The 19,172-nt window shown below is 50.6% G+C and overlaps 1 protein-coding gene across 2 annotated transcripts; it reads left to right on the top strand.

Moving 5' to 3' along the window:
• The first annotated feature begins 1,019 nt into the window (after window positions 1-1,019).
• Window positions 1,020-18,184, top strand: LOC122389769 (CD151 antigen-like). Of its 2 annotated transcripts, none has more exons than XM_043382117.1 (5): window positions 1,020-1,161; window positions 14,801-14,885; window positions 15,163-15,354; window positions 16,127-16,297; window positions 17,100-18,184. In XM_043382117.1, exons 2-5 carry the CDS (start codon window positions 14,808-14,810, stop codon window positions 17,349-17,351), a joined length of 693 nt encoding a protein of 230 aa, XP_043238052.1. In that variant the 5' UTR covers window positions 1,020-1,161; window positions 14,801-14,807; the 3' UTR covers window positions 17,352-18,184. The 2 variants fall into 2 exon arrangements, with proteins under 2 accessions (XP_043238052.1, XP_043238053.1); XM_043382118.1 differs by lacking the exon at window positions 1,020-1,161 and adding an exon at window positions 14,077-14,302.
• Window positions 18,185-19,172: the final 988 nt, after the last annotated feature.

Below are 19,172 nucleotides of genomic sequence, written 5' to 3'. Positions count from 1 at the left end.
CGCTGGCCCTCTAGTGGACTGTTCGTGAAGCATCGTTTGTCCGAGAAGGAATCTACATAGCTAAGCTAGGTAATAAAGGTACCAATTTCAATAGGTACTTTTTACAACCCTTAAGCACACGTAATGTATGCAGCTCTCTTATCGCACTGTAGCAAGAATGATCAAAATGTTGGCTAGGTTACCTCTGTTTTTTTTTTGTTCCTTTCAACCGGGCTTTTGTTTAAGTAAAATTGGGATAGTCCGACTAAGCGACAACATTGATCTGGTATTTCGTAGCCGTCCGCTCTCTCAACTTAACTGCATGCCAAAAACAAAGCCAATGATCCGACAGGCATTATTCAGGCAGGCTCCAAGATATGGAGTGGCTATCGAAACCTTTTTACGAGGAGGCGGGAGCCGAGAAAATGCAGTCCCTTTCGGTCTACTTCGACCAATTGAGGGCCGTGGGTGAAATTGAGGGTAGACACTTCACTGAGTCAGTCATCGGCAGAAGCGCCACCACGGCTGTGGCCACCCTTTCGAGTGGAAATGTCCCAGTAAGACAGGTCACCTAACCACTCAAACGGTGATCCGGAGGGACGTTCTCCTATTAGAGCTGACCTCCCCGATTGTGTGTTGGGGTTATTGTCACCTCGGGGCAGAGAAGTTTGATTAGGGATGGGAATGGGCTGATCTGATCCAAGGCAATAGGCATAGCGAAACCAATGAAAATTCATGGGAACTAAAGAGGCCTGTGGTGTGGCCTGACCTGACAAAAGCTCATTTGACAAATGACGAATTACAATGACGTTTGACGTTTGAGCTGTCCTTGCGATCAAACTAAAACCCGATGTGTGGATAGAGTGCAACCATCAACGTCACCACCTTAAATCTTAGCTCACAGCGCCACCCCCAGCCCTCACCCCCTGCAAAACCCATAAGCAGAGGGCGCAACGGCTGCGTCTATCCACTTCTCAGCACCTCCGCACCCCACCGACATCTACCGTCCGCATCACAAGTTCGTCACCGCCCCGACAGATGTCACTAGCGTGGGGTGGGCGCTCACCGTGCCGGGAGGAGCGCGTGCGTGCCCTGATGGGCGGCCACCGCGACAGTCTTCGGACACTCACGGGTGGTGACAGGCGCGTGCGTGGAGCTCTTCAGAACTCCCACGACCAACAGGTGAGGCAGCCGGATGGTTCGGCGTGGGACAAGGGGGACGTGGGAGGGAGGGGGCACGGCACAGAAGCAGGGTGCTATGCTAAGAGGGCGCAGCATACCAGCGTACCGTGCAACACTGGAGTGTGTATATTTTTCGTCCACCGAATCAGTCGTCAGGGAACAACTCATGATCATTCTGAACCACACCTCCATGTTCCCGACTGACAATCACCCCACCCAGGCCACAGAAGATCGGGGGAAATCCAATAGCAAAGGGTCCAATCGAGACATATCCCTCCTGGTTGACTGTTTGAACGGCTGGGTGGCCTATCCCACCAAAGATCTCCCGTTCTAACAGGTAGATGCCAGCCTGTCGCAGCGCACCGTCGCCGAATCAGCCAAATATATCTCCATCGCCATCCTCTCATACCATGACGGACGTGAAAAGGTCTCATTAGACGGAAATGGGTCTAATTGACTTGGCCGCGCCGGTTCGTGTGGGAGTGCATCCCTCCTTTGACATTTTCTATCGTGAAATAGGAAGTGCAGGTTCGATACTGGCTTGATTTTTCTCTCTGCTAGCATGACATACCTGCATGTGTGTTGTATACGCCTCTGTATGTTCCATGTAGCCTTCGATATTGAGCGTGAACACAGGTGACACTGTTTGAGCTTAGAAGAAAGGTACGAGACTACTCATAAAGGTCACCTTTTCCATACACAGCGTATCATCCATTTCTTCATTCGACCATGCGTGCGTCTCTTATACAGTGAATCTATCGAGCACTGTTAAATTTTGCATGGTTAAATAAGTTTAAAATCAGACTGAACCATAAATTATCCGTCCAAAGTGACCATCGTACTATTTTCATGAGACTTGTCTGCACTCTGCTTCCTTTATGATAAGCACAATCATTGGTAATAAGGTACTTATCATTTAAAAAGACATTTTCCGCTCATGCTCGTACGAGATTGAAGCCGATGATAAAAAGGCATGCGGAGATGCAAAAACGGCAAGGTTCGTGACACTTCCGATCAAAACCGACAGCAAAATTGACCCAGGCGTGCATACAGCTTCAAATGCCAATACAAGTTCGACAAGCTAGGGGAGTTCGGCCACATAAACTCAATTCCCTTAAAAGCACGACAGATTACAGTCAATGCTCAATAGTAAACAAGACGTTTTGGTCGCTCTGATTGCGCGACAAGGCACACCATCAGAAAATGTGCGCTTTTCCTGCGCAATCGAAAATTAAGCACATGCAACCAGCAACACCACTAGTGTAGGTATAAATAACACATGCTCAGCGTACGAAAATGCTTCTCCATGAGTAATTATTTACCAGCAGCGCGTACCGGATAGTGCGATAAAACGCAATACAGTGAAGCATGCGTTTTTAGAAGGCAAAGGAAAACTCGATACACTGTCCTTACTGGGCGGTGTAATTGCATAGCAGGAGACGGTAACAATCGGCTTTGCCGGCTCCACTGGCATGGTTCGCTGTATTTTTCGTGAGCCAGTTTCCCTTTGACCTTCCTTCCTCGGCTCAGTCTTCCTCTCTCCACGGAGATCGGTTTGTCCCAAAGACATTTTCCTCGCTGTCCTGTGAGCGGTTTAAGTTTTCGCTTGTTTTGTTTTGTTTGTCTACTTTGAAGTTTGAACGTGAGCTAAACTGAAAAACCAAGGGTAACATAAACCAAAGGGCTATATCAATTGTGACCTGTAACATTTGATACTTTGGACTCACCCGATCGGCTAGGAAGCAAACAAGAGAATGGTCAGACCCAGCCAAGAGGGCGGCAGGCGGCAGCAGCCAGCCCAAGAGGGCGGCAGCAGCCAGCCCAAGAGGGCGGCAGCAGCCAGAAGCCGGTCGGGTTTTCCTAATTGCGACGAAAGCGGTATGGACTGGAAAACTGGAATTTAGGTTATCTGACATCTTAATCAAGATGAACCATTTGATAGGTATGTTTAAGATAAGTTCACGTCACTGGCTTATGACACCAATTGCAAACATAACCGACATATGAGTCATTGATTGTCTTTTCCGAGACCGATTAACATCTTTTCATTGCATAGTTTTGATGGAAGTCAGTGTTACCAAAAAAGCGAAACTGTGAAAATGTGGCTTTTTTAGATAAATGACTGTGTAGTGTGTATTCTTGGTTCATAGAAAAGTAAAAGGTGCAGCCGTTCGGAACATTTTAAACCTGAATGTCTTCTAACAATTGCCATGAAAACCACCCAGATGTTGTCCATAGAGCAGCAGTGACACACTGACACAGTTATTACTTGAAATGGACGTCAGGCACCAATAGCTAGCTCAGTTTGTCTGCACATTGTGCACACACGACAATATAGCCCGGGCTCGAGCATTGTCACCAAAGGCGGACAGCGCTGACAGCGTCAGGAGGACGGTTTGGAGCGGGAGGGAGGGGACCAACCAACACGTAATAGACCTCATTTCGTTTTAACTAGTTTAAACTGACCGTCCGCCCACGGCTTTGCACGACGACAGCCAAGTTGAGAAGTGAGAACTCACCCGCGGAGCACTAACCGGTGTCCTTTGAGACGTCCAAACACTAACGACCCCCGTCAGCCACACTGCCCAGGGCACAATGACGGCAAATGGGTCCAATGAGCGCCCCGCTAAAGGCATGCCATACCGGCAGTGTGTGGGTGTGTGTTGGAGACCGGCTGACAGCTCCAGAAAAGGGCGTGGCAAATGGGGAGACGCTACCGAGGTGCAACGATACACCTAGCGGTGTATCGTTGGCCATTTCTGGTGAAGACCTTCGGTTCAGACGCCATTGGAGAGCGGTTCACTGTCGAGTGTACATTTACAGCGGTCCATACCTTACTGTTATAGATTTCCAAGAGTGTGTATCAGTTTACACTTTACGGAGTTGGCAAATTGTTTTGATTGGTCCTCTTTACAGCTGCCATGGGCGTCGCTCTGCCCGGCTTATGGCGTGTAATAGGGAGGGCCGAGAGATTGTGATCGATGAATAGTATTCAGTAAGCTAATTAATTACAAGGATAGATGATCGCTTACAATCAAGTCTTCACCAATCTATCTAGAGTAGCGTATAAACCCAGGGTGAGTTAACCACTAATATCAAATCATTTCTGATCTTTTTCGATTGTACTTCATGCCTGAAGCGGAAGCCCGATACCAAGTTAAGCATCGTTCCTGCAGGGACGGTTGCCTGATGCTCGCCAGACCACACTCACGGCCTGTATATCCTGTTCGGTGTCGTGCGGAGGTCACGATCGGAGTGCGCTCACGTGAGGTGCCGATAACAGGCATGTGGCACGCGAGATAACCACAGTCTTTGGCTCAGCCAGCCCACAGCCCTAGTCAGTGCGAAAGGTTCAAAGGGGAGAGAGAACAAGTATTGCTGGCGGCTGGCGTCGTGATACAAGAGAGATAAAATCATCAATGGTGAACCAGTAATACGGCAAGGCATGATCAGTCCCATGATAAGAAGAGTCGGCAGTCGGTAGTATCGACCGTGACCGAACGCTAGTCCGTGACGGACCAATCCCTTGAGGTATTGCGGTTCACGGAGTGCTAGCCCCGTGGCGAAGCCGTTTCTGCCGAGACCTGGTCCCCGCGAGGCAGCCGTGTCTGCGGCCTAACCCCGCGAGGAGCCCCGCCGACCTCAGGCCGCGAGGTCTCGCAGGGCCGCGCGCCGATGCTCCACGCTCCGACCTCGGCCCTCCTCCAAGGTGAAGCCCATCGAAGTGACGCGTCGGCGCCGCTCCACTGGTCGCATTGCGTCACCGCCCCCTCCCCTGGCCGTGAGCCGTGAGACGGAGCCGCCGGCGCGTCTGTAAACGCCGTTAGGAAGGAGGAACCCTGCTCCTGGTATAATGACTCGATGATCACCCGCCTCTGGTTAGGTACAGCGTCAGGGGGCAGGACTACAGACCGGTTAGTGTCCGATCAGCCACCCCGGCATCTCATTCACACCCTGCCAGCAGCGGATCCGGAGTGTGCCTCGGGCCTCAGCCATGAAGGTCAATGGCTTACATTGACCGGATTTCTTTAGCGCAGATGCTTTAACGCCCTGATTGGATGATTGGAAATAATGGCAGCGCTGCTTCGTTCCAGTGACCTGAAGCGATTGGCATATATCTTGTGGAACTAAAACCGACAGTCAACATGAGTCGCAACGGGAGCTGAATGCCAATGAGCGCAGAGGTGGAGCATTAAAGACTCCTTGTTATTCACGGCGATGTAACAAATCGAATGTTCAAGAAGAAAAATCGGTACGCAATACATCAGCTTCCCTAGCTAAGCTGAGGCCTCTTGCACCAAAATCCTCTTGCACCAATGCTTGGATTATTTTGCATCGTATACCCAGTCCAAGTCTCAAATGTAACAATTTGCATGCAAAATTTTGCAAGCACATGTAGGATTATGTATTGGGCTATTGCAAACAAATTTACCACCGTTAGATTAGCTTATTCTGAAACCGGTTTTTCGATTTTACCTAGCTAGGTAGTTTGGTGCAAGAGGCCTCTGTGCTCTTATGGAAGTCCAGATGAACCTTCCGGGATGGGGAAAAACAAAGACATCATTGTACGAGCATTTCACTTTCTGATGAAGTAGTGGCGCTAATCGGCCCATAACGACAGGCGACAGCACCATGTCAGCAGCCGTCACGGCTCACTCACTGTCCAACAGTGGCCTGACCTCCCTCCCAGCTGGTTCGGTCATGGTGGGTGAACCGCGTCCTCTGCTTAGTCAAGGCGGGCAAACCCGTGCTCCGAGAGGTCACGGTAGCAAGCCCCCGTCCACCGAGAGGTCACACAAGTGACCCTGTCCTCCGAGAGCACAAAAAAGACCCATCATTCGAAAGGTCAATTACAGGCGACTCTGTCCTTCGTCTAGTCACAGTAGCTTTTCCTCCGCTCAGTCACGATGTTGACCTCCCTCGAGGCCCCTCCCCATCATCGACTTAGTCACAGCGAGTGACTGCGTCCTCCGACCAGTCACGGCGGGTAGCTCCCCGCTGCCGCTGCCGCTGCCGCTCCCCGCTGCCGCTCCCCGCTGCCGCTCCCCGCTGCCGCTGTGGGCTGACCCTGACTCCCCACCTGGCACCGCTGGCACTCCGGTGCTTCTGAGACGCGGGGAGGGCAGCAGTAAGGGTGGATTTAGAGAGACGGGGGCGGCAGAACGATAACGGAACTAGAGCAGCCTTGGCATTTCACACCACTGAATCAGTTACTCAGCCCCACCCTTCAGACCAGGAGTGAGCAGTTTGCATTCATGAGACCCGGTATATCACTAATTATTCTGTATTTAATATGCATGAGCGAAGAGAGAAAATTTTCGGCAGACAGGGCCACCAGACGAGCTGGCATTTCCTTTCTTTCCTATATCTTTCTAAGCCGTGAGGAAGTTCCATTAGAACCAAATTTATCATAAATCATTACTTGTATTATCAAACATTTGTTTTGATAAATATGTCGATCATCGATGCGTATTTCTGTTTTCCATTAATTGGTGATTCGCTATTGCTCTACTGGAACGGCACCATTTCCTACAACCATCAATAAGAAAGCCGCGGAACCAGAACCCGTGATGAGTCGTGGACTGGGCGCTCATGTGACCGGCGAGCTATGTATTGGAATATTGAATCTATTGGTCGACTGTTGTGCTGGGCGCCAGCGATATGTGAGTCACTGCTAAATTATTACACGGATGATTGGTGGTCACATTGGAGTAAGCACCGGATGCCGGGACCACTCCGTGGAAATGTCAATATCCAGCGCGAGAACCTGCCCGTACCAAACACAGGCAAAACAACATCACGGAAAACAAGATGATCTCGATATGGAACGGGAAATTGTCCAGTGATAGAGGTTCCGGGTTGAATGTTCAGTCGGTGTTGTAATAATCCTCCCGCCGACATTGGATGTCGGCTGAACTCGCTGGCAAGTAATAAATGATACCTTGGAGCGGAGAAATAGGTAAATACATGTCAAACGGTATCTTTTTTTAACACATGACCGTTCAAGATGTCTTGCGACGGCATGTGTGAAGGGTAAATGTCTTACCGAGTTCGGATTACTTAAACAGCCAGCAGAGCTATTCACAGCGACATAATTGGATGTTACCAGTGTCTGCACTTGCAGCTGAGCGCGACAGACGAGCCTTGCATGGTGGAACTAGATGATTGCCTTCGGGGAAATTAGGATACCTGTTACGATTAAACTGCACAAATTTGAGCTGTCACACGAGAACGGCAGTGCCCATGATACTAAATGAAAAAAACTTCTTGGAAAAACGGAACAAACTTTTTGTATGGCTTGCCTATATCGCGCGGAATAAACGATATTTAATGTTTAGGTCTGGTGAAACGTGACTCTTGCAAGTCATCTTTAGCTTAATTGAAGTTCTGGCCATCGTGCCAATTGCTAAAACATGCAAAGCCAAGCCCTGCAGGTTCACTAGCCTGTAGCCAGGTCAGCGAGCATATCAACATTGTCTTCTCCCTCTCTTACGATCTAACAGAGCTCCCCTCCAAAAGCACAGAGCACAGACATCCATCCGTGGCCGTAGCCGTAGCCGCCGGTGCTGCAATCAATAGCTCGTTACGGCGTTTCATTGACTGTGCCGCGCCACCCGGTGCCGGTCGTTCGGGCGTCACGCTACATCCGGGGCAGACTGCGACGGGGTAGCGTCCGGCCAATGATAGACTGTGGACCCACAGAGGGACTGCCGCGGGACCGAATATGGTGTGTGACACGCACCTCTGTTTACATAAAAGGATATGTTTGTTTGTGTGGGTGTTGTATGTTTGCTTCTCTTTTACAATGAGGGAAAGAAGGGGAGCGGTATCGATTTTAGCTGGAAATAGTCGTACAGATCCGATGATACGACAGCCGTGGAAAGGATAACTAAAATAGACGGAACGCGCAGAGGCATTAATTAACTTAATCCGAGACGATCCGTAATTCCACATCATCATTGATCCAATAATCCGCACCACACAATGACGACGTAACGCCAGATTACTGTCATCACGTGCCTGGAGAGCACATACCGTCCCGTCCAGCGCACTGACAACAGAGCTGTCATCCCATCACCACTCATCTCCGTCAGCAGACGACATACGTCATCATACGCCAACGTCATCACATTCTTTACATCATCAGTCATCAGTCATCATAGCTGCTCGGCGGTTGCCAGCCCAGCCGTCCCCGGCGACGGAGTGCGAGCCGACAGCGCGTGTCGACACCGACCTTGCCCCGTCGTGACGCTCCGGCTGCGTCGGGGCACGCGCGTCTCGCCGGCGGTGGTCCGGGACCGGCACGGGCCGCCCCACGGCCGACGGGGCACGGCCGGAACGCCGCATGACAGGCGCGGTGGCAGGCGGGCTGGGCCAGACCGGGCCGATTTTCCTCTGGCCGTGAACGCCTTGCTGCCGGTCTGTAGTCAGCGGGGAAGGCGGGGAGGCCAGGCGTTGCCCCGCGCGTCACGCCCAGCCTCCGCCGCTGCCGGTCGGCCAGTCTGTTCGGCCGAGGGGCAGTGTGGACACCGCCGCGGGGCACGGACAGTGGCCGGAGCGAGGGGACATCGCCGTCGTACAGTGTCGTTAGCCGTAATCACCGTGAGAGCGCAGACAGCGCGTCCGTCTCGGACCGCCAGTGGACACCCCCGCCGCCGTCACCGCCAGCGCCGCAGGAATGAAGTTTTATGACGAGTAAGTGCCGATCGGGAGCAGGACTTCGCCGGGAACTCGAGAGGTAGCGTGGCAATTAGTGGTCAGAGCGCGTCTCAGTCGAGTGGCGCTGAAGGTTAGTGTGGAACAAAGGGAGTAAATCGCTCCTCGTCAGCCTGGTCTCGCCATGTTGGTCTCACGTCACCACCTGGTGGGTTCGGCACCGATGTGTGACTAGCTCAGGAGGCTTCTCTTCTTAATGTATGACTTAAGAGTCATGTTACCTTTTCCTCAAGTTATAATGAATATGAAATAATATTTTCGGAGTTTCTTGAGTGATATATATTGAAAAATTGATAGCAAATATTTCGATACTCGTAGTGGTACCTTTTTCAATGCGAGTGATGCACAGTGCGAGCTTTGTTAAGCACAACAAAATAACACAATTCCCATGCAATCGGTGGAGCTGGGTCCTCCAGTGCAGATAAAATAACCTATACGATACCGCCTTCCTAAGAACTTATACAATATCACTGTCTATCACGGAATTTTAATTAAATATTTAGACAATTAGCGCTAATTTAATAAAAAGAGCGTCACTTCAGTTACAGGTAAGTCACACTTACACAAGGTGACCCCCCCCCCCTCGCGTGTTCGTTCAGCGTGCCAACCACTATTTTTTTAGCACAATGTCCCATATTGGGCTCAGCTGGACGCCACCGCTGTCGAGATTCATTGACGGGCGCAGCTGTCGGATCTCGATGGCCTCCCTGATTTTACGTTTTTTCCAGTGGCGTTCGATGGCTAGGGTTCTCGCCTCGAACGGGTTCAAGTCACCGCCACAGGTACAAAAGTGTCTGGCCGTCGCTGACGTATCGCAGCGTCCGTGCTTGATATCGGCGGTGTGCTCCTTCAATCTGTCCTGTTTTGGTCGCCCTGACTCTCCGATATAGCTATCCGGAGCCGTTTATCAAGAGGGCTATGAGACGCCGTGACGCCAGCCAGACCGTACAGGGGGAAGCCGCCGCCAGAGACCAAGAAGCCTATGCGGCAGTGCCCTACGTCCCAGGTCTCAGCGAAAGGATAGCCAAGGTTCTCAGGCCACACAGAATCAAGGTAGCTCACAAATCCAAGCGATTGAGGGGTCACCTGGTTAACGTCAAAGATCCCGTGGAGCAGAGCAAGAGGGCCGTATATGAGATAAAGTGCTCGTGCGGCTCCAGCTATATCGGAGAGTCAGGGCGACCAAAACAGGACAGATTGAAGGAGCACACCGCCGATATCAAGCACGGACGCTGCGATACGTCAGCGACGGCCAGACACTTTTGTACCTGTGGAGGTGACTTGAACCCGTTCGAGGCGAGAACCCTAGCCATCGAACGCCACTGGAAAAAACGTAAAATCAGGGAGGCCATCGAGATCCGACAGCTGCGCCCGTCAATGAATCTCGACAGCGGTGGCGTCCAGCTGAGCCCAATATGGGACATTGTGCTAAAAAAATAGTGGTTGGCACGCTGAACGAACACGCGAGGGGGGGGGGGGTCACCTTGTGTAAGTGTGACTTACCTGTAACTGAAGTGACGCTCTTTTTATTAAATTAGCGCTGATTGTCTAAATATTTAATTAAAATTCCGTAATAGACAGTGATATTGTATAAGTTCTTAGGAAGGCGGTATCGTATAGGTTATTTTATCTGCACTGGAGGACCCAGCTCCACCGATTGCATGGGAATTGTGTTATTTTGTTGTGCTTAACAAAGCTCGCACTGTGCATCACTCGCATTGAAAAAGGTACCACTACGAGTATCGAAATATTTGCTATCAATTTTTCAATATATATCACTCAAGCTTCTCTTCTTGGTCAGTGGATTTGCCAGCTCAAATATCCCCGATTTTGGTGATGCCGCGCTACCGTTGATGACGCCACGGTGGTTCCCTCCAAGGCCCTGAAGTTCCCTCCATAGTTGTCTGCAGAGCGGAGGTGAATTCCTGTTTGTGAAGGGTCCACACCAACCCGAACCGCAACCAACAATGCTGACGGCCAACACCTTCGGAAAGAGGAGTGGGGGCCCTGAACTCTCCCCAGATCAGGCCCGGGGTGTGGGTGCTATCCCATCCCAATGCCGCATGTGTGAAGACAGTGATGGCCGCCTAGACATATGGGAAACGTACTTGATGACGGCTATTACCTCGTGGATGACGTGGATGATGGACTTATTCAGTGATTTTGTTTTGCAAGACTTGAATGTTACCACGTGCCCGTCATAATGAGCCACAAATTATTTTGTAACTCTACCATCTGGTGCACGAGACGGAGTGTGCACTAAATTGTTGCTCCTTGACAATACCCGTTGCCCTAGGGTAAAACTGATGCAAACCACATCATCAAGTGGTCTGGTGACGTTTAGCTGTCAGTGATTGCAAACGATATCGTATATCATAAAAATGACTTGCAGGAAAATGGGCCGTAAGGCACGATCCATATTTCTGCTCGCTTTTCATCCATGGAGCATTTTAGTACGATGTGTCAAATAACACGTAGGTACGCAGATGCCTCCCATTTCTATTGTTATTAAAAGCTATCCATTATTTTCAGTACGATCGACTTAATAAGAAATGATTTAAGTACATGAAACTTGTGAAGCTGGTACAACAATAATAAACCAGCCCCGTTAAGTCACTGCGTCTGAAAAAATACCTTCTCAGTAGAAGGCACAGTTTCCTTAAACATTTTTATTAAATTTTTGGTAAAAATGACATTCCAATGTAAAATATCATATAAATGCAGCTTTGTGTGGAGCAGATTTTTACAGTACCTTAGAGTGCACAATCTCTATTTTAATTCCAAACAAGCCTACCCAATGTCTGCTCTCTCACAAACATTTTCCTTCCTTGTGCTTTCCTGGTCCGCTCCCACGTCCAAAACCGGATCTGCAGACTTCACATCTGAGCCAACAAAACTCCCACCACCGGCCCCTTCCGAACCCTATTGTTTCAGTCTGCACCCACAATATCCCAACATTTGCGCACTGGGGGACCCCGGGTCCGGATCTGACTCCGGGCCCGGACCGGGCGCCGGATCCAGTCCGGGTTCACGCCCGGAGCGCACGGCATCTGCGGCGCGCCGTGGCGTGGCCCCGCCGCGCCGCCGGGGAGCACAACCAGAGCATGTGTGTCAAGGCGACGGGCCGGCCCCGACGGCAGTCGACCGGAGGAGCCGGCGCGCCGACCCGACGCGACGCGCGGGCGGCGGTGCGGGCGGGCGGCCGCCGCAGATATACGAGCGCAGAGCGTATCCCAACGGGAACGGGTTTATTCTTATGACCCCCAGACGACAGCGTCGTGCTCAGAACGATCGTTAACTAAATACGATAAAATCGCTCGGAGCTCGCCGGGCAACTGGAACAATGAAGGGTGTTGGGCAACAAAGGGCACTCGTTTAGCGTGTCTTACTGACTGGCCGGGTCACATTCATAAATTTAATCACGATCAAAATTAGCCGCTGGCAGTCTCAGCGACGCCCAACTGTGCAGACATCACGACTTGGCCCATATTCAGCATGGTATCTAAATGCAACGAGCATATGCTGCATTAATCGCAAAATGTGTCTTCCACGTTACATGGGGACGCCCATTCTTCATGTGGAGGTAAGGCATAAGTCATCCCAAGCGCTAACTTGACGATTTGTAAAAAAAGTGCAATCAAAAAAAAAGAAAAGAGAAAAAACGCACAGCCCTCACGCTTACAAATAAATAAATCTAATAAATCAAATTTGAAACAAGAAACTTATATAATTATCCAGCCAATCAAAGCCACTCTTTTCCACCGAAAAAGCCGTCTGATTCTTGCCACCGAAACCTACAATCGCACTCGTCATTGGCTCACATGGCACTTTGCAGGAATATTTGCGAAGCCTTTGCAAAGTCAACCCTAATTGCGTAACGTCTATTAATCCATTCGATTCCTTTGACTTAGCTCTTTATCCCATACAAACCCTTACCCTTCCAATCGGGAGATTTACGTCCAACGTTCTGTCCATTCAGAGATTATCTGTCAATACCACTGATAAGCTCGGAGATTCCCGCAACAGTCTGGCAGGCCTCCTGCCGTGTATGTGTGAATGGCGCCGGGTCGGGCCGGCCCGGTTTACCCGCCGGCGTGTGGTGCCGACCCCACCGTGACCCGGCATCCTGCAGTCACGTCGGTACTGAGCCACTCCGCGCAGCGTGACCGCTGACCTGACCTTGTCCAACGCGCCGGCCGGCCGGGCGGCACAGGGCGTGGGACCGCCCGAGCCGCCTCTCTGGGTCAGGGTCGGGTGCGCGTCACTGGATGACCCAGTCGGAGCAGACGGCATGGCGGCCGTACCGCAGAGGGCTGCTTTCCGCAGTGGGAGACGAAGTGAAACGACGTATCCCTCAAAGGGGGCACAGACCCACACAGAGACGCTTCTTTTTGGGGAAGCTTTAGCCCCACTCAGTACCGCTTCTTTTATGGAAGCCACCATCACGAGGAGCGTCGTGGTGGCGGGACCTCAGTGGAACCATTGCTTCGAAGCGTGTTGATCATGTGCAGTGGAGGGAGACAAGCGCTAGCTAACTGCTCCCCGGCACCGCCATGCTGCCGTGGAGCACAGTCGAGGCTGAAACCTGACCGAGGCAGCCGTGGCGGCAGCCGGCAGCCCAACTCGTGGTCAGTGACCGTGACCGAAGCAGATAACAAGCAAATATGATATGCTAAAGCATTAAGCGGGCAATGCACAAAGGCCATACAATGCATGATTATATGATAGAGGGCCGTACCCGATCGCAGAAAAGCGTTATGCACCTTTCAGAATGAAAAATTACATGCTGCAAAGCACAATTTTATGACGGTTTCTAGTGACGGCTGGTGGAGACACGAACAGAAAACCTTGTCACCGACGAAGACAGTCGAACCTTCTCCTCCCCGTTTCCGCAAATGACGGAAGACGGCTGCCGCTGGCATTGATAAGCAGTCACGGCGGCGACCGTCATGACTGGTGCGTCCTCGACCGGACCGGTAATCAGGTGTCGGCTGGTGGGTCCATGTGGAGCGTGCCGGCTCAGTCGGGACTCTTCATTACACTGGGCGCAGCCCTATCAAGGCCAGTCGACTGAACTGCTGCCTCTGATAACGCGGTGGATGAATTTATGGCAGACAGTACCGGCTGAATGTTATTTAGAGCGCGCTCTTGCGCCTTGGAGGTATGATAGAAGTTCTGTAACAAACTGGCATACTTTCCAGGTCATAATTATAATCAACGAGAACGATGGAAGTAATCTTGTCCATCGTTCTATAATCTACATATATGTTCTAGTAATCTTGGATGGAGTGTGTCAGGTGTTTTGCCTTTATTGCCACAAAAGAGTGTGTGACTGAGTAAGGTAGTGTGTTTGCCTAGAACGACTGATGTGAAGCAACTGATAATTTAACAAATTTCTATCTTCAAGCTGGCACTGGGATCAACCGTAAGTGCGAAAGGCTATAATACGTCATACTCCCAAAAAGCAAGAAAGCGAATAAAGCTTTGGCCGACAGGCATCATCCCAGAATTGATTCATGACGTCGAGCGAAGACAATTCGCCGGCGCAGGTCGGAATGATATGCTGTTGTTCTCTATCACAGTCTCCAAATGGCCGGTTCATGGAGACTGCAACACAAACGTGACACTAACACCACCATCTGTTGTCCAAGATTCGGCGAAAGGAAAATTGGGGAGGGGGAGACAGGAGGGAGAGAGAAAGAGAGAGAGAGAGAGAGAGAGAGAGAGAGAGAGAGAGAGAGAGAGAGAGAGAGAGAGAGAGAGAGAGAGAGAGAGAGAGAGAGAGAGAGAGAGATGAGGAAGAGAGAAAGATAGGAGGGAGTGCGGGAGCAGAAGAAGAGATAAGGGAGAGGGAGCGATGGAAAATGGCGATGATTCGAACGGAGTTAGATGAACCCACAATGACTGTTTTGTTTGTTTTCAGATTCACGATGGGGCTCGGGAGAGAGATGGAGGGCTGCGGCCAATGTGTTAAATACCTTCTGTTCATCGCCAACTTCCTCATACTGGTAAGGAAACACGGCAAAGTCCAAGAGAAGAGTAGTGTGACTGTCGCTAGTTAAATATACCAAATAAATGCAAAGTGAATCGAATTGAAATGTAATATTCTAAACGTCACTTTCTCACTATCTGCCGAACCGAACAATTGTATTAGAAACATTCCAAAGAAATATCAAGCCAGCCTGATAACTATTCGCAAACACCGTCTTTCCCGAGCACTCACACATATTATGCGGGTTGATAGATGCCTTATGTAATCATCTCACACCCTTTTTCTCGTCGCAGCTGGGCGGTTTCACGGTGCTTGTCGTCGGAGTATGGACCGTCGTGGACAAGTCCGAGTTCGAGAAGCTGCTGGGCACCGACCTGTACGTCTCGTCGGCCTACATCCTGATCGCCACCGGCGTCCTGGTCAGCCTGGTCGCCTTCCTCGGCTGCCTCGGGGCCGTCAAAGAGATCCGATGCATGCTCCTCACGGTAAGTTAGAGTTCAGAGGTAAACAAAAAACGGCTTCTGAGCGCTGGGGATGGGCTTTGGACATCTAACTTCGGGTAAAATGAAACTAAGGAAGCACACACATGGAAAGAGCATTTTCTGCCAGTATTCGTAGACAATGGTGTTAAGTGCGACATTCAGGCTCTAGCTATTAGGTTATTTGCTGTGATTTACCATATGCCGAACGTTTTGTGGAAAATGGGTTTCCCACGTGTCAATGAGCTAACAATGAACAATGAACAATGAAGTACCTATGTGCACCAGATAATAACCATTGTTGGAACTCTTTGCTTCATGGACTTCACACAGCTACCTAATTACGAAACAAACTGTCAGCAGAATACCATGAATGTAAAGGGTAAAGATTATCACACATATCCACGCAATCACGCATTGTTAGAGCGTGCTGATGCTTATCTCAAGCCCTTAGATGAGTCATAAAGCGAAGATGACATTGGAGATTTGGACTGTTTCATTCGACTACCAAGGCGCAAGGCCATAAAAACGTCTACTACTTTATTTGGCAAATAGCTTATCGGGGATCTAAATGGATGCGCGGACGGTGCAGGCTGTTTTCTAATGCGCGATTAATGTGATATAAGTGTGTGTAGCGTTATCTTATGTGAGATAAATGAAATGTACGCATAATCGACCCATATTACATCTTATATCATTAAACGTCCTGTGCATCGCTTGAATTTGTGCCAAACAAAGCATACTGACCATGTCGCCATTGCCATCTTTTCTTTCGCAGTACTTTATCATCCTGCTGGTGTTGTTCGTGGTGCTGCTGGTGGGCGGCATCCTGGGCTACGTGTTCAACGAGCGTGTCGAGGACACCATCACCACCACCATGATGGGCGAGCTGGACAGCTACAGCACCCGGCAGTCCATCAAGGACGCCTGGGACGCCGCCCAGCTCAGGGTCAGTACCTACTTGTCACCGTGTTTGGTTGTCAGTAGTCATTGGTCATTAGTCAAGGCGAGTGACCGGTGGTCAGCGCTCGGCCATCCGTCATTATTCAATGGTTGACCGGTCAGCAGACTGAATACCATCAGTGACAGGTGATCATACGGAGACACCTGATTCAGAAGGAAAACAGACCACTGCCAGGGTGGGGGAGGGAGGTCAAGGGAGGAAGAATGCTAACGGTCATGTAGTTACAAATAACTATCAAACTTTCATCGCATCTGTCCGGAAAACAAGCCCATTTACAGCCTGAGACGCCCAATATCCCCGTACAGAGTTCATATATAACGTGCCGATATATTAGATAGTCTAATACGACGCTGGCAACAATTAGGTACCGATAGTTGGAAGTGGAAAAGCCAATTCACTAAAGTCATGATATTGGGCATGAATGAGAGCTTCACATCAGAAGCAGCCTTGATGTGCTTTAGCTTTACATAACTAGATGTGCTTCGGTAGAGCACCATCACCAGTCTACAGAGAGTTAAGAAGTGAATAATTCCAGTCATTCTCGGGCCGACAGCTATGGCCAGCCTTGGCAGACATTAGGAAACCGTCCCGATAAGATGTTAATCTGGCCCTGTGCAGCTGCCATTGTGCTGTCGGCCGTCGGCTCAGCGTGTTCAGGGTATATTTACGGTGGCCGTTAGCTCACACTCAGGGAGGGTGTGCCTGACGTGGCTCCTGCCGAGTACTGCATCAGTGTGTCGCCGAGTTCGCCCCGCCCGGCCTTGACCCGTCCCCGCCCCGTCGACAGATGGAGTGCTGCGGCGTGGACCGGCCCTCCGACTGGAGGGGTCGTGTTATCCCCATGCCTTCCTCGTGCTGTCCTCCCGGCACCGCACTACCCTGTACGGAAGAGTACGCCTACCGGGTGGGCTGCAAGACGCGCATCAAGCAGTTCGTCAAGGACCACGCCGTGGTGCTCGGCGGCGTCGGAGTCGGCATCGCTTGCATCATGCTGCTCGGCATGATCTTCGCCATATCGCTCTTCAAGATGATCGAGTGAAGTGATAGCAGGCCGTCTCTGTGAGGACGAGGGGACATATCGGCGCGCGGCGCCCGTAGAGACCGAGCGTGTCGAGCCCAGTGACGGAACGGATGTGCGTCCCGTGCACCGCGTGACGTGACTGTGCTGATACTGTGACGGGGTGCATCACGACATCATGTTGATATCGTATCAGGACCCGACGTACGTGACAAACGATAGAGGCTACCGCGTGAGCTCTGCTTGGAAACTGATGGTGTCGTGTCTGAAGAGACGAGCAGCGAACGCGGATATATGTCGTAGAACGACAGTACGGTAGCCTATCGTTTTAACGTATCGAATGTGCACCTTGTTGGTTTTGTGAATCGAAGTATTTAATGTCTGTGGGAGTCGAAGGAAGGTTAGGCAGGAAGGAGAGACCGGGAAAAGTCACGTGCCACAAGCCGCGCCGCATCAGCAATGGAACACCCCGCTATCGAAAGGTGTTTCCTTCGGTTGCACCAATATTAAAATTGTTCATATTTGAATACCATTTTGGACGAAAACGTACGTATCGGAAACGAATGGGAGCTCACAGTTATTTACGCTCAAGCACGTTTAAGCTTTACATGTTGAGCAAATATCGAACACCTTAGGACGGCAGTGCTAAAGCTACCGTCCACTGTCGAGGACAAGCCGGTAAGGCAGATTATCCATTGAGTCCAGCGATGCCTGGTCTCTCCAGGTATTCGTATGGACTACAACAGGGTGGAATGGAGAGGGATTGTGTGTTCAATGGTCCACTGCGTACTGTCAATACCGTACCCGTGTGCACATACGATGTACCTGCGCACAATACACAATGCATAATGAAATGTGTACCTATCAGTAATGGAAAATACTTGTGAGGACAACTTTCCCCAGAACAAATTACTGGTCTCCTTTGACGTCTAAACTAGAAATCATTAATATTGTTATGCAGTCGGATTAATTAAGTTAGATTACTGATGGTTTACCACAAAAGTACTCACGGATTCAAAGTTCCTATACAAAGAAATGCCAATCAACACATTGCCTGAATGGATTTATTTTTACCAACCTTGAGCATGTCTTTCATATTTGTATATCGTGCGCCATTACTGTCTGCGTGTGTTTGTGGAGTTGGGTTTATGACGTCATTTGCGACTCCGGTTTGCGATTGGACGTGAGGTCGGCCCACTACGATCCGAGGTCATGTTAGGTCAGATTTGCGGGCCCGCGCCAGTCGTGTCCTCAGCTCCGCAGTGAGTGGTGACCCGTGGAGTGCTGTCAGCTGTGCGTGGACGGAGAACCGCGGCTTGGGCAAGTGGACGATTCTGTACAGGTGAGGTTGTTGCTGCCTACTGATGGTAACAGTGGGAGCGCTGGGTACGGTTGTTCGTCCTGCTCCTGCCTACTGATGGGAACAGTAGGCGGTAGGATAACGGGGCAGTAAATATAGTCCACTGTGTAAGTATTCCTGTATTTGGGGTCCGTGGAGGAGGGGAACGGTAGCAGTGAACCCTGGGCTCGGTAACACTGATCCCACTTCTGACACCAGTGTTACCGAGCCCAGGGTTCACTGCTACCGTTCCCCTCCTCCACGGACCCCAAATACAGGAATACTTACACAGTGGACTATATTTACTGCCCCGTTATCCTACCGCCTACTGTTCCCATCAGTAGGCAGGAGCAGGACGAACAACCGTACCCAGCGCTCCCACTGTTACCATCAGTAGGCAGCAACAACCTCACCTGTACAGAATCGTCCACTTGCCCAAGCCGCGGTTCTCCGTCCACGCACAGCTGACAGCACTCCACGGGTCACCACTCACTGCGGAGCTG

The sequence above is a fragment of the Amphibalanus amphitrite genome, unplaced genomic scaffold, assembly GCF_019059575.1.
Source record: "Amphibalanus amphitrite isolate SeventyFive unplaced genomic scaffold, NRLGWU_Aamphi_draft 000371F_arrow, whole genome shotgun sequence".
NCBI lineage: Eukaryota > Metazoa > Arthropoda > Thecostraca > Balanomorpha > Balanidae > Amphibalanus > Amphibalanus amphitrite.
Note: the sequence above shows the minus strand (reverse complement) of the source record. Positions and strands in the feature narration are given on the sequence as shown.

Bases quoted from the DNA above. Each gene is read 5' to 3' on its own strand.
- LOC122389769 (XM_043382117.1), top strand. From the start codon at position 14,808: ATGGGGCTCGGGAGAGAGATGGAGGGCTGCGGCCAATGTGTTAAATAC. The intron at 15,355-16,126 runs GTAAGTTAGAGT...TTTCTTTCGCAG, and splicing joins TCCGATGCATGCTCCTCACG to TACTTTATCATCCTGCTGGT. The intron at 16,298-17,099 runs GTCAGTACCTAC...CCCCGTCGACAG, and splicing joins GGGACGCCGCCCAGCTCAGG to ATGGAGTGCTGCGGCGTGGA.